The 15,403-nt window shown below is 43.9% G+C and overlaps 1 protein-coding gene across 3 annotated transcripts in view; it reads left to right on the top strand.

The window, feature by feature from the left end:
• LOC140719226 (serine/threonine-protein phosphatase 6 regulatory subunit 3-like) overlaps positions 1–15,403 on the top strand; it is a 214,264-nt gene that overhangs the window by 162,985 nt on the left and 35,876 nt on the right. For 2 of the 3 annotated variants that reach the window (XM_073033683.1, XM_073033682.1), the window contains exon 20: positions 1,686–1,795. In XM_073033683.1, the coding sequence (XP_072889784.1) occupies positions 1,686–1,795 (110 nt within the window). Of the gene's footprint in view, positions 1–1,685; positions 1,796–6,298; positions 6,889–15,403 lie in introns of those variants that run through there. The other variant, XM_073033684.1, reaches the window with a different exon arrangement.

The raw sequence follows: 15,403 nt of genomic DNA, 5'->3' as shown, positions 1-15,403 counted from the left end.
TGTCTATTGCATGATTGTCAGTCTTGGTACATACTTACTGATTCTACTGTGAATGCCCACAAGGAAATGAATCTCAGGGTAGTATATGGTGACATATATAGTAACAAGAAAAAAAATTGTGAATCCTTTGCAATTACCTGGTTTTCTGCATTAATTATTCTTAAAATGTGGTCTGATCTTCATCTAAGTCATAATATTAGACAAACATAATCTGCCTAAACTATAAACACAAACAATTGTACCTTTCATGTCTTTATTGAACACATTGCTCAATCATTCACAGTCCAGGCTGAAAAGAGTATGTGAACCCTTGTATTTAATAAATAGTAAAACCTCCTTAGCAGCAATAACCACGACCAACAGTTTCCTGTAGTTGCTGATTAGATTTGCACAACGGCAAGGAGGAATTTTAGACCATTCCTCCATACAAACTCTTTCAGTTCATCAATATTTCTGGGATACCTTGCATGATCAACCCTCTTCAGGGCATGCCACAGCATCTCAATTGGGTTAAGGTCTGAACTCTGGCTTCGCCATTCCAAAACACAAATTTTCTTCTTTTTAGACCATTCTGTTGTTGATTTACAGATCTTTCTTCAGAAGAACAGGCTCTGTCAGTTCCCTGACTTTGTGTGTCTTTTATAGAGCAAGGCACAGCTACAGCCCACACCACCAATCTCATCTCATGGATTGGAACACCTGATTCCAATTAGCTTTTGTAGAAGGCATTACCCCAGAGGTTCACATACTTTTTTGAACTAGATTATGATTTGTTTAAATGACGTACTCAGTATTGACAAGAAGAAGTACAATTGTTTGTGTGTTATTAGTTTAGACAGATTGTAGAAAACCAGGTAATTGCAATGGTTCACAAACCTTTTCTTGCATCTGTGTGTATTTTAATAATAAATTTACTGTGAACTTGGTAATACTGATAGTTAAAGATTAGATTAGCTTAATTTGTCACATCTACATCAAAACATTGAAACATACAGTGAAATGTATCAGTTTGCCTCAAGTAGCACAGACCAAGGATTGCACTGGGCAACCTGCAAGTGTCACTATGTTTCTGGCATAACACAACCTACTAACACTAAACCGTATGACTTTGGAATGTAGGAGGAAACCAGAGTACCCAGAGGAGCCCAAGTGTCTTGAGGAGAACGTACTTCTTGCCATCAGTGGCAGGAATTGAACCACGATCAGTGAAGTGTTGATGTAAAGTGATGCACTAACTGCTCTGCTACTGTGCTGCCCTTGAGAATGGGATCTGAATGCTCTCCACAGATCAATCCTGAGTGTCCAGGTCCAAAGAGGGCGACCTCTTGGCAAAATCCTGTTGGCCTTGTATCTATCTTTAGTTGAAATGGGAGAAACTAGGTAAAAAATGCTGGACATTGCAAGTTGGGACAAGAAGATTTTAATAATTGGTTTTGGGTAATTGCTGGTTAATAAAAATAAAACTTGGAGCCATCCCAATTTTAAACAACTTGTCATCCAACTTTGATAGTCAAGGACCTAACAAAGTCTACATTTTGATATTCAGCATCTGCTGTTTTTTTGTTTTTCTGAGGGTCTGCATGACGTTAAAGATAAACAACAAAGCAGAAAAAAGTAGCAGTGGATTCTGGTGAGAAATGTGGCACCCATCCAGGCTTCTGTTAATTGGAATTAATTTCTTTCAGCCCCTCTGGACGCTTGCGAACAAACTCTCCTGTATCTATGGAAACCAATTCTGCTCCTGCCGGTGAGCTCCAGAGTAGTGGTGACGGACGTGACAAAACATCGGAGGAAAGTGAGTATTGTGGAGTATCATCGGAATCAGGTTTAATATCACTGGCATATGTTATAAAATTTGTCATGCGGTAGCAGAACATTGCAGTGCATAATAATTAAAATCTGAAGTACAGAAAGTGTGCGTCACAGTGCTTATAAAAAGTATTCACTCTCTCCCCCCCCCCCCCCCCCTGGAAGTTTTCATGTCTTATTGTCTTACAACATTAAATCGCAGTGGATTTAATTTGCCTTTTTTTTCACACTGATCAACAGAAAAAGACTCTTGCATGTCGAAGTGAAAACAGATCACTACCAAGTGATCTAAATTAATTACAAATATAAAACTAAATAATCGATTGCATAAGTATTCATTTAATATGACAACCATATTATCACTGGTACATCCAATTGGTTTCAGAAGTCATAATGAGTGAAATGGAGATCTGTTTTTGGAGACCTGTGTGCAGTCAAATTGTTTCATTTTGAATGTTGTAAAAATACCTAGTGTAACAATTATACACAATTATATACAATTGTACAAATATAAAACTAGTGAATCAGTGTCCTGACAAAAAATACACCATGAAGACAAAAGAACACTCCAAGCAACTCCGCGAAAAGGTTATTGAAAAGCACAAGTCAGGAGATGGAACAAGAATTGAATTGACTTTATTACTTACATCCTTCATGTGCATGAGGAATAAATATCTTTACGTTATGTCTCCATCTAAATGTGCAATTTTTAGTAATTTCTAATAGTATGTACAACAGGACAGTCAGTATAACAGAAATACAATTGTATCAGCATGAATTAATCAGTCTGATGTCCTGGTGGAAGAGCCTGTTGGTCCTGGCTTGTATGCTGCAGTACTGTTTCCTGGATGGCAGCAACGGAACAGTTTGTGGTTCGGGTGACTCAGGTCCCCAATGATCCTTCAGGCCCTTTTAACACACCTGTCTTTGTAAATGTCCCGGATAGTGGGGAGTTCACATCTACAGATGCGCTGCGCTGTCCGCATCACTCTCTGCAGAGTCCTGTGATTAAGGGAGGTACAGTTCCCATATCAAGCAGTGATGCAGCCAGTCAGGATGCTCTCAATTGTGCCCCTGTAGAAAGTTCTTAGGATTTGGGGGCCCATACCAAACTACTTCAACCGTCTGTGGTGAAAGAGGCTTTGTTGTTATTTTTTCATCACACAGCCGGTATGTACAGACAACGTGAGATCCTTGGTGATACTGAGGAGCTTATAAAGCTGTTCACCCTCTCAACCGAAGATCCATTGATGTCTAGGGGTTAGCCTGTTTCCATTCCTCCTGTAGTTCACAACCAGTTCCTTTGTTTCCTTGACACCACTCTATCAGCATTTTGACTTTTCTAAAAACTGGCTCGTTATTATTTGAAATTTAGCCAATTAAGATTGGAGCTGTGAGTGGCAACAGTCATGGGTATACAGAGAGTAAAGGAGGAAAGTTTCCAAGTCACTGAATATCCCTAGGAGTACAGTTAAGTCAATCAAGAAATGGAAAGGAAATGGCACAACTGTAAATCTGCCTAGAGCAGGCCATCCTCAATAACTGAGCGACCGTGAAAGAAGGGGACTAGTAAGGGAAGTCATCAAGAGACCTTTGACAACTCTGGAAGAGTTGCAAGCTTCAGTGGCTGAGATATGAGAGACTGCACGTGCAACTGTTGCCAGGGTGATTCACTAGTCACAGCTTTGTGGGAAAGTGGCAAAGAAAAAATCACTGTTGTAAAAACTCATATGAAATCTCGGCTAGAGTTTGCCAGTAGGCATGTGGGAGACTCTGAAGTCAGTTTGAAGAACATTATATGATCTGATGAAACCAAACTTAAGTTTTTTTGTCATCAGACTAAACGCTATGTTTGGCGTAAGCCAAATGCCACACAATCATCAAAAACACATCATCCATACCGTGAAGCATGTTGGTGGCTGTATCATGCTGTGGGGGTGCTTCACTGCAGCAGGCCCTGTAAGGTTTGTGAAGGTAGAGGGTAAAATGAATGCAGCAGAACACAGGGAAATCTTGGAGGAAAATGTGATACAGTCTGCAAGAGAACTGTGATTTGGGCGAATATTTTGTTTCCCAGCGAGACAATAACCCCAAGCATAAAGTCAAGTCTACAAAGGAATGGCCCAAAACAACAAAGTTAACGTCATGGAATGGCCAAGTCAGAGTCCAGACCTCAGTCCAATTGAGAATTTGTGCCCGGACTTGAAAAGGGCTGTTCATTCACGATCCCCATGTAATCTGACAGAGCTTGAACAGTTTTGTAAAGAAGAATGGGGAAAAATTGCAGTGTCCAGATGTGCAAAGCTGATTGAGACCTATCCACACTGACTGAAGGCTGTAATTGCTGCAAAAGGTGTGTCTACTAAATACTGACTTGAAGGTGGTGAGTAGTTATGCAGTCAATTATTTTGTGTTTAATAATTGTAATAAATTTAGACAAAGTTGTAGAAATTTGTTTTCACTTTGACATGTAAGAGTCTTTTCTTTTGACCAGTGTCAAAAGAGCCAAATTAAATCCCCAGTGATTCAATGTTGTAAAAAAATAAACCATGAAAACTTCCAAGGGGGTGAATATACACACACACACAAACTATATACATATATATTTCGATTTTGTACAGTGCCCACCCAACATACCAGATGATGATGCATCTGGTTAGAATGCTCTCCTCTGTACACCTATAGAAATCTCCTCAAACTCCTAATGAAGTATAGCTACTTCATATTATCCTCCGCAACTTCAGCCACCTTCAACAGGACCCCACCATTAAGCACATCTTTCCCTCTCTACTCCTGTCTGCTTTTCGCTGGGATCGTTCCCTTCGCGACTCCCTGGTCCACATGTCCCTACCTACACATCTCCCACCTGGTACTTATCCCTGCAAGCGTAAGTGCTACACCTGTCCCTACACCTCCTCTCTTACCACCATTCAGGGCCCCAAACAGTCCTTCCAGGTGAGACAACACTTCACTTCTGAGTCTGTTGGGGTAATCTATTTCATCCGGTGCTCCCGGTGCGGCCTCCTCTGCATCAGCAAGACCTGACACAGATTGGAGGACCGCTTCGTCGAGCACCTTCGCTCCGTCCGCCACAGCAGACAGGATCTCCCGGTTGCCACCCACTTCAACTCTGCTTCATGTTCCCATTCGGAGATGTCCATACATGGCCTCCTCTACTGCCATGATGAGGCCAAACTCAGGCTGGAGGAGCAACACCTCATATACCGTCTGGGTAGTCTCCAGCCCCTTGGCATGAACGTCGAATTCTCCAACTTCCAGTAATTCCCTCCCTCTCCCTTCCCCCATCCCAGTTTCACTCTGCCTCCTCTTCCAGCTGCCTATCACCTCTCTCATGATTCTGCCTTCTACTACTACCCATAGTGCTTTCCCCTTACATTCGTCCTTCACCTTTCCTGCCTATCCCCTCCCCCACCACTTGATCTTTCCTCTGATTAGTTTTTCACCTGGCACCTTCCACCCTCCCCCCACTTTCTTTATAGGGCCCCTGCCCCCTCCCTCTTCAGTCCTGCAAAGGGTCTCTGCCCGAAATGTTGACTGCTCATTTCCACAGATGCTGCCCGACCTGCTGAGTTCCTCCAGCTTGTTCGTACATGTTGATTTGACCACAGCATCTGCAGTGTATTTTGTGTGAAGTATAGTTACTGTTATGCCTTCTTTATAGCTGCAACAATATGTTGGGCCTAGGATAGATTTTCAGATATATTGACACCCTGGAACTTGAAATTGCTCACTCCTTCCACTTCTGATCCCTCAATGAGGACTTGTTTGTGTTCCCTCGTCTTACCCTTTCTGGAGTCCACAATTCTTTGGTCTTACTGATGTTGAGTGCAAAGTTGTTGCTGCGAGGCCACTCAATTAGCTGATCTATCTTGTTCCTGAATGTTTTGTTGTCCCGTCAGAAATTCTGCTAACAATAGTTGTATCATCAGCAAATTTAAAGATAGCATTTGGGCTCGGTCTAGCCACACAGTCATGGGTGTAGAGAGAGTAGAGCAGTGGGCTAAGCACACATCCTTGAGTTGCACCAGTGTCAATTGTCAATGTGATGGAAACATTATTTCTGATTAGCACACTGTTGTCTTCCGATGAGGAAGTCAAGGATACAGTTGCAGAAAGAGGTACAGGCATTGAACAGTACAGGGTTACAAGCCATACTAAATCCTTTTGCTTATTATGTAGAGCTCCATTCCTTTCCTACGGATCCCATTCTACGTTGGATTCTAGTGGTATACCCACTTCTGTTCACTCAGGACATATACACTCATTGGCCACTTTATTATGTAGCTCCTGTGCCTTGTCATCTGCTGTAGCCCATCCACTTCAAGGTTTGATGTGTAGTCCATTCAGAGATGTTTTAGTGCACACCACTGTTATAACGCCTGATTATTTGAGTTACTGTTACCTTCATGTCAGCTTGTACCAGTCTGGCCTCTGGCCTCTCTCATTAACAAGGCATTTTTGCCCTCAGAACTGCCACTCACTGGATGTTTTCAGACCATTCTCTGGAAACTAAAGATTGATGTTCATGAAGATCACAGGAATTCAGCAGTATTTGAGATACTCGAGCTACCCTGTCTGGCATCAACAAACACAACAAGTCACATAGATCACATTTATTTCCCATTCTGATGTTTGGTTGGACCATGTCTGCATGCTTTTGTGCATTGAGTTGCTGTGGCATGATTGGCTGATTAGATGTGACCACTGCGTGTGTGATCTCATCCTCAGAATGTCAGGAAAATTACACTAGCAAATTATTCAATGATTTGAACCTTTTCCTGCCCTTTGTTGCAGATTAACAACTTAATTCCATTCACTTGATTTCCTATTATAATGCTTTTGCATTATAAACACCAGCAATCAACTGTCGAAAGACAACCCAGAACCAAGAGAACTACATTGGCACCTCAGCTACCTGTGATTTCTACTGTCCATTCTGCTCTTTGACATGACTCATCTCTGAGGGAACCTCATTATTTTGCCCCAGTTTCAGAATTTCCTACCATGTTTTACCATTCCATTTTTCTCTCACCCCACTCCCATTTTCCTCCCTCTCCCTTTCTTTCCCTATTTCCCCTCCCCTTTTCTGTCCCTCTTTCCCCTCTCCCTTTTCTGTCCCTCTTTCCCCTCTCCCTTTTCTGTCCCTCTTTCCCCTCTCCCTTTTCTGTCCCTCTTTCCCCTCTCCCTTTTCTGTCCCTCTTTCCCCTCTCCCTTTTCTTTCCCTCTTTCCCCTCTCCCTTTTCTGTCCTTCTTTCCCCTCTCCCTTTTCTTTCCCTCTCCCTTTTCTTTCCCTCTTCCTTTTCTTTCCCTCTTTCCCCTCTCCCCCCTCTCCCTTTTCTTTCCCTCTTTCCCTTCTCCCTTTTCTGTCCCTCTTTCCCCTCTCCCTTTTCTTTCCTTCTTTCCCCCTCCCTTTTCTTTCCTTCTTTCCCCTCTCCCTTTTCTGTCCCTCTTTCCCCCTCCCTTTTCTTTCCTTCTTTCCCCTCTCCCTTTTCTGTCCCTCTTTCCCCCTCCCTTTTCTTTCCCTCTTCCCTTCTCCCTTCATTCCTCCTTTCCCCTTTCCCTTTTCTGTCCCTCTTTCCCCTCGCCCTTTTCTTTCCCTCTTCCCTTCTCCCTTCATTCCTCCTTTCCCCTCTCCCTTTTCTGTCCCTCTTTCCCCTCTCCCTTTTCTTTCCCTCTTTCCCCTCCCTTTTCTGTCCCTCTTTCCCCTCTCCCTTTTCTTTCCCTCTTTCCCCTCTCCCTTTTCTGTCCCTCTTTCCCCTCTCCCTTTTCTTTCCCTCTTTCCCCTCTCCCTTTTCTGTCCCTCTTTCCCCTCTCCCTTTTCTTTCCCTCTTTCCCCTCTCCCTTTTCTGTCCCTCTTTCCCCTCTCCCTTTTCTTTCCCTCTTTCCCCTCTCCCTTTTCTGTCCCTCTTTCCCCTCTCCCTTTTCTTTCCCTCTTTCCCCTCTCCCTTTTCTGTCCCTCTTTCCCCCTCCCTTTTCTTTCCCTCTTCCCTTCTCCCTTCATTCCTCCTTTCCCCTCTCCCTTTTCTGTCCCTCTTTCCCCTCTCCCTTTTCTTTCCCTCTTTCCCCTCCCTTTTCTGTCCCTCTTTCCCCTCTCCCTTTTCTTTCCCTCTTTCCCCTCTCCCTTTTCTGTCCCTCTTTCCCCTCTCCCTTTTCTTTCCCTCTTTCCCCTCTCCCTTTTCTGTCCCTCTTTCCCCTCTCCCTTTTCTTTCCCTCTTTCCCCTCTCCCTTTTCTGTCCCTCTTTCCCCTCTCCCTTTTCTTTCCCTCTTTCCCCTCTCCCTTTTCTGTCCCTCTTTCCCCCTCCCTTTTCTTTCCCTCTTCCCTTCTCCCTTCATTCCTCCTTTCCCCTCTCCCTTTTCTGTCCCTCTTTCCCCTCTCCCTTTTCTTTCCCTCTTCCCTTCTCCCTTCATTCCTCCTTTCCCCTCTCCCTTTTCTGTCCCTCTTTCCCCTCTCCCTTTTCTTTCCCTCTTTCCCCTCTCCCTTTTCTGTCCCTCTTTCCCCTCTCCCTTTTCTGTCCCTCTTTCCCCTCTCCCTTTTCTTTCCCTCTTTCCCCTCTCCCTTTTCTGTCCCTCTTTCCCCTCTCCCTTTTCTGTCCCTCTTTCCCCTCTCCCTTTTCTTTCCCTCTTTCCCCTCTCCCTTTTCTGTCCCTCTTTCCCCTCTCCCTTTTCTGTCCCTCTTTCCCCCTCCCTTTTCTTTCCTTCTTTCCCCTCTCCCTTTTCTGTCCCTCTTTCCCCTCTCCCTTTTCTGTCCATCTTTCCCCTCTCCCTTTTCTTTCCCTCTTTCCCCTCTCCCTTTTCTTTCCTTCTTTCCCCTCTCCCTTTTCTGTCCCTCTTTCCCCTCTCCCTTTTCTGTCCCTCTTTCCCCTCTCCCTTTTCTTTCCCTCTTTCCCCTCTCCCTTTTCTGTCCCTCTTTCCCCTCTCCCTTTTCTTTCCTTCTTTCCCCTCTCCCTTTTCTGTCCCTCTTTCCCCTCTCCCTTTTCTGTCCCTCTTTCCCCTCTCCCTTTTCTGTCCCTCTTTCCTCTCTCCTTTTCTTCCCCCTCCCATTTTTCCCTCTCTTCCTCCCTTTTGCTTTTTCTCCATCTCTCTCTCCCAAGTTCCCCTATCCTACTCCTAGCTCATTCCAACTATCTCCTCCTTTTATCTGCCCTTGCAACTTTTGCTCTGAACCACGAGGCTACTTTTTAATAACTGCTTTAAGGAAAATGTTACTTCTGTTATATAGTCTAACTGTCCTGTCCGAGACTTCCTGCATTTGAAGGTTTCTGTGTCACAAGTCAGATATCTTCACTGTTGCTATTTGACTTCGAACTGCCATGCAGTGGATGGGCACAAAGTTATTATTTTAATTATGCCTTAAGTTTGTTGCCTCAAGATCAAAGCTAGGCAAATGTACCATAACTTGTTTTGAATAAAGTTTCTTTGCTTTTACCCAACTATAAATAATTCTTTAGCTTAATTGCAGCTATGCATCTTGATTTTGTCAGTTATTTAACCTTGGCCTGTTAACTAAACTTTACACAATGTATGTGAAAAGATTTACATATGCACACATATCTGAAAAGATATTTATAATCTTTTCATTCACTCAAGTACTGCTGCCTTGTAGGTCCAGTGACGTAGATTCAATCCCAGCAGCTGGAATTTTCTGTGCGGTGTTTGCACGTCCTCTATGTGAGGCAGACTAAAGTAGGGTTTAGGAAAATATTTGGGGTAAGAATAGATGTAAAATAGCCATTGCCAACTTGATATAAATTGCATCTCAGCATGCAAGTTAACTTGGTATCTTGGTATCTATGCTGACACGTGATTCAGTTCCACCACAACCCCTCAATTTTGCTTTTTTTGTGAGGACATGCCAAATTAGAATCATAGGGTCCTAGAGCACTAAGGCAAAGAAACAAGCCCCTTGGGCTATCTAGTCCATACCACACTGTTCTTCCGCCTAGTCCCATTGACCCGCACCGGGACCGTATTCCTCCACAACCCTCCCATCCACATTCTTATTCAAACTGGTTTTAAAAGTTGCAGTCGCTTCACTGGCAGCTTGTTCCACACTCACACCACACTGTGAGTGAAGATCTGCCTCAGATTCACCCTTTGCCTTTAACCTCTAGTTCTAGTCTCACCCAACCTCAGTGGAAAAAGCCTTCTTGCATTTACCCTAACAGTACCTCTCATAGTTTTGTACATCTCTATCAAAGCTCCCCTTGTTCTTCTAAGCTCCAGAAAATAAATTCCTAACATTTCCCTATAACTTGGGGTCTCAAGTCACAGCAACACCTTTGTAAATTTTCTCTGTATTCTTTCAGTCTTATTGATATCTTTCCTGTAAGTAGCCAAATTTCATCACAATTAAAGAAGAGTTGTTGGAGGCTGTGACTGGGCTATCTTCCCTACTGTTGTTCTCTATCTATTCTCAGTATTAGCATCAAACATCTGGCTGCACTATTTTGTACACTCTTGAATATATAGAAATATAGAAAATCTATAGCATAATACAAGCCCTTTGGCCCACAAAGCTGTGCCCAACATGTTCTTACCTTAGAAATTACCTAGGGTTATCCATAGCCCTCTTGTGCTAGCCATTTCAGTCCTGGGAAATAGCCTCGGACAATCCACATGATTAATGCCTCTCATTATCTCGTACACCTCTATCAGGTCACCTCTCATCCTCCTTCGCTCCAAGGAGAAAAGACCTAGTTCACTCAACCTGTTCTCATAAGGCATGCTCCCCAATCCAGAAAACATCCTTGTAAATCTCCTCTGCACCCTTTCTAGAGTTTCCACACTACAGAATCAACCTGCACAGCAGCTTTGAGTATCCCGTGGACTCGGACCCCAATATCTGGCAATACTTTGGAGTTCCGCTTTCCAGAATTTTCTTGCCACGAAAGACCTTCAAAATTTCAGTCCTCAGTTTCTGCCTTCAGTATTCACGATTCAATTCAAGTGAAGAAGTCAAACTAAGAACAAGTGTTGAACAGCAAGATTGATGCTGTGATATTTTGGTGCTTGTTTTATATATAATTGTCTTAGCATCCATTTTGTGGCCAGAGTCCTGAGGAGACTCCAGATTGTGTAGAGGGAGAGTTTAAAAGAAGTGAGCAGGAGCAGTGCGTACATTTTGCGTGCCACAGTCCCAAGGAGAGACCTGATTACTTGGAGGGGTAGACAATTTAAAAGAGACACGCCATAGTCCCGAGAAAGTACCAAATTGCTTGGAGGGAGAAAGTTTAAAAGAAGCGAGTGGAGGCGGTCAGCACATTTTGTGCACCACAGTCACAAGGCAATACCTTATTGCTTGGAGAGAGTTTAAAAGAAGCGAGCAGGGGCAGGTGGCACATTTTGCTCGCCACATTTCCTGAAGAGTCATTAGATTGTGCATACTTAGGCACTTGGCAAGGCCAATAAAAAGAAGTTAGATTTAAGTAGAGCGGCCATTGTGTGAGCGGGCCAGTGTTAAGAGTGGAGAGTTGAGGCTTTGGCTCATCAAGACTTTGAGTGAGAAGCATAGGCGGTAGGTAGATTTTTTGTAATTTAAAGGTTCAAAGGTCGAATTTGATGTCAGAGAAATGTATATAATACAGGTGTTCTCCCCCCCCCCCCCCTTTACAAAGGTAGAGCATTCCTATGAAACCTTTCTTAAGCCAAAATGGCATAAAGTGAAGAACCATTAATTTATATGGGAAAATTTTTTGTAAAAGCGAAAATCCTCCTTGTAATGCGAAAACAAGTTTCTAATGTAGGTCTTTTGTAAAAGCGAAGTGGCGTAAAGCAAACATTTATAAAGTGGGGGACACTTGTATAGATCCTGAAATGCTTTCTCTTCACAAAACATCCATGAAAACCGAGAAGTGTCCTAAAGAATGAACGACAGTCAAACGTGAGAATTCCAAAGTCTCCCCTAGCTCCCCCCTCCCGCGCGTAAGTGGCAGCAACACTTCCCTCCCCCCGGGGCAAAAAAGCACACCAGCTACTGAGCACAAGCGTGAGCTAAGCGATAGTAAAGACACAAACCTTGCAGTTACCCCAAAGATAATCGCATTTAATCTGGCATTCGACAAACCACAGGTTCTCTCTCTCCCTAATAAGAGAGAGGGAGGTGTCCCCCATTTTCACAGCAAGCAGAAGGCATAACAATAACCTGCTGGTTTACAACACTACAATGTTAAAAAGTCCATTTCGAGCATATTAAAGATGGAAGTAGAGCTGTTTCTGAAGATGCAAGCAAAGGAGTCATTGTTTAGCACCAACTTATGTTAGTACACATTTAGAACAGTGGGGATGATATACAGGACACTAGAATGCTTCAATTAGGATCTAGGAAGGCAGAGAGACCATCAGTGTCCCTGAAGACTACACCTGCAAGAAGTGCATCCAGCTGCAGCTTCTAACGGACCATATTATCGAGTTGGAGCTGGACCTGGATAAACTCCGGATCATTTGGGAGGCTGAGAAGTTGATAGAACATATAGAGAGGTAATTATACCCAAGGTGCAGGACACAGGTAACTGGGTGACTATCAGAAGGGATAAGGGCAGCCCGCCCAGAGTACCCCAGTGACCATTCCCCTCAACAAGTTTTTGAACACTTTTGATACTGCTGGGTGGGTGGATGACCTAGCAGAGGCATTCCTCAACATTTAGGTCTCTGGCACTGTCTGGCTTTGTGGCTTAGAAGGGAAGAGGGGAGATTAAGTGAGCTATAGCAATAGGGGATTCTGTGGACGACGACAAGAGTCCTGGATTGTTTGTTGCCTCCCATCTCGGATCAAGTCCACAGCATTCTTAAGTGGAATGGCGAGCAGCCAGAGGTTGTAGTCCATGCTAGTACCAACCAGATGGGTAGAGTGGTTGACAAGGTCCTGCAAAGAACGTTCAGGAAGTTGGGTGCTAAGATAAAGGACAGGACCTGTAGGGTTGTGACCTCAGAATTGCTACTTGTGCCACATGCTAGTGAGGTGATAAATAGGTAACACATGGCTAAGAAGTTGGTGCAGGAGGGGAGGGCTTCAGATTTTTGGATTATTGGGATCTGTACAGAAGGGAGCATTTGCACCTGAACTGGAGAGGAGGGGGCTAATATCCCAGTGATAATGTTTGCTAGTGCTTCACAGGGCTGGAGAGGGGTGGCTAAACTAGAGTTGCAGCTCATCTTGTGAGGCTTTATGAGTACCCCTGAGGAATAAGAAAGGTATGACCACATTAATGGGATTATATTATAGACCACCCAACAGTTCATGGGGATTTAGAGGAACAAATTTGTAGAGCGATCACAGACTGTTGCAAGAAGCCTAAGTTTCTGATAGTAAGTGATTTTTAACTTCCCCGTATTGACTGGAACTCCCAAAGTGTAAAAGGTCTGGATGGGAAAGACATCACGAATGAATCTGCAGATGCTGGAAATAAATAAAAACACAAAATGCTGGCAGAACTCAGCAGACCAGACAGCATCTATGGGAGGAGGTAGTGACGACGTTTCGGGCCGAAACCCTTCATCAGGAGGGTGAAGGGTTTTGGCCCGAAACGTCGTCACTACCTCCTCCCATAGATGCTGTCTGGCCTGCTGAGTTCTGCCAGCATTTTGTGTTTTTATTTTTTGGATGGGAAAGAATTTGTCAAATGTGTTCAGAAAGGTTTCCTTAATATTTCAATTGTTCCATTTAATATCAGAGAATGTATACAATCTGAAATTCTTGTTCTTCACAGACATCCGCAAAAACAGAAAAAAGCCCCAAAGAATGAGTGACAGTAAGAATGTTAGAGTCCCAAAACCCCTGTAACTGCCCCCTCCTGTACACAATCTCAGCAAAGCAACAACCCTTCCCACTCACTTCAGCAAAAAAAAACCCTCTAGCACCCTCTGCCCACTAAGGAAGCAATAGGAAAGCCTCCAAGAAAGACCATGATCTGCAGTACAACAAAAACCAAACATTCACCATCGCTCCAAGGAGAAAAGGCCAAGTTCACTCAACCTATTCTCATAAGGCATGCTCCCCAATCCAGGCAACATCCTTATAAATCTCCTCTGCACCCTTTCTATGGTTTCCACAGCCTTCCTGTAGTGAGGCGACCAGAACTGAGCACAGTACTCCAAGTGGGGTCTGACCAGGGTCCTATATAGCTCTCGGTTCTAAAACTCAGTCCCACGATTGATGAAGGCCAGTGCCTTCTTAACTACAGAGTCAACCTGCATAGCAGCTTTGAGTGTCCTATGGACTCGAACCCCAAGATCCTTCGGATCCTCCACGCTGCCAAGAGTCTTACCATTAATACGATATTCTGCCATCATATTTGACCTACCAAAATGAACTATCTCACACTTATCTGGGTTAAACTCCATCTGCAAGTTCTCAGCCCAGTTTTGCATCCTATCAATGTCCTGTTGTAACCTCTGACAGCCCTCCACACTATCCACAACACACACAACCTTTGTGTCATCAGTAAATTTACTAACCCATCCCTCCAATTCCTCATCCAGGTGGTTACCAGCCTCCATGCAGAATATAACCCATCTACAACCACTCTTTGCCTTCTGTGGGCAAACCAGTTCTGGATCCACAAAGCAATGTCCCTTTGATCCCATGCCTCCTTACTTTCTCAATAAGCCTTGCATGGGGTTCCATATACAGTACATCTATGGCTCTACCTTCATCAATGTGCTTAGTCACATCCTCAAGTAATTCAATCAGGCTCGTAAGGCACAACCTGCCTTTGACAAAGCCATGTAGACTATTCCTAATCATATTATACCTCTCCAAATGTTCCTAAACCCTGCCTGTCAGGATCTTCTCCATCAACTTGCATAGAAACATAGAAAACCTACAGCACAATACAGGCCCTTCAGCCCACAAAGTTGTGCTGAACATGTCCCTACCTCAGAAAGTATGAGGCTTACCTATAGCCCCCTATTTTACTAAGTTCCATGTAACTATCTAAAAGCCTCTTAAAAGACCCTATCGTTTCCACCTCCACCACAGTTGCCAGCAGCCCATTCCACACACTCACCACTCTCTGAGTAAAAAAACTTACCCCTGACATCTCCTCTGTACCTACTCCCCAGCACCTTAAACCTGTGTCATCTTGTGGCAACCATTTTAGCCCTGGGAAAAAGCCTCCGACTATCCACACGATCAATGCCTCTCATCATCTTGTACACCTCTTTCGTACACTTACAAACAGCTGAAATAAAACTCACTGGCCTATAATTTCCTGGGCTGTCCCTACTCCCTTTTTTGAATAAAGGAACAACATCCGCAACCCTCCAATCCTCCGGAACCTCTCCTGTCCTCGATGATGCAAAGATCATTGCCAGAAGCTCAGCAATCTCCTCCCTCACCTCCCACAGTAGCCTGGTGTACATCTCATTTGGTCCTGGCAACTTATCCAACTTGATGCTGTCCAAAAGCTCCAGCACATCCTCTTCCTTATTATTTACATGCTCAAGCTTTTCAGTCCTCTGCAAGTCATCCCTACAATCGCCAAGATCCTTCTCCGAATCAAGTATCTGTTACTGTTTACCACATTGTGCTATTCTGTAAGTGAGAAAGGAAAATTCACCATTATAACCATGATAA

Source organism: Hemitrygon akajei, chromosome 31, assembly GCF_048418815.1.
Source record: "Hemitrygon akajei chromosome 31, sHemAka1.3, whole genome shotgun sequence".
Lineage (NCBI taxonomy): Eukaryota > Metazoa > Chordata > Chondrichthyes > Myliobatiformes > Dasyatidae > Hemitrygon > Hemitrygon akajei.
Note: the sequence above shows the minus strand (reverse complement) of the source record. Positions and strands in the feature narration are given on the sequence as shown.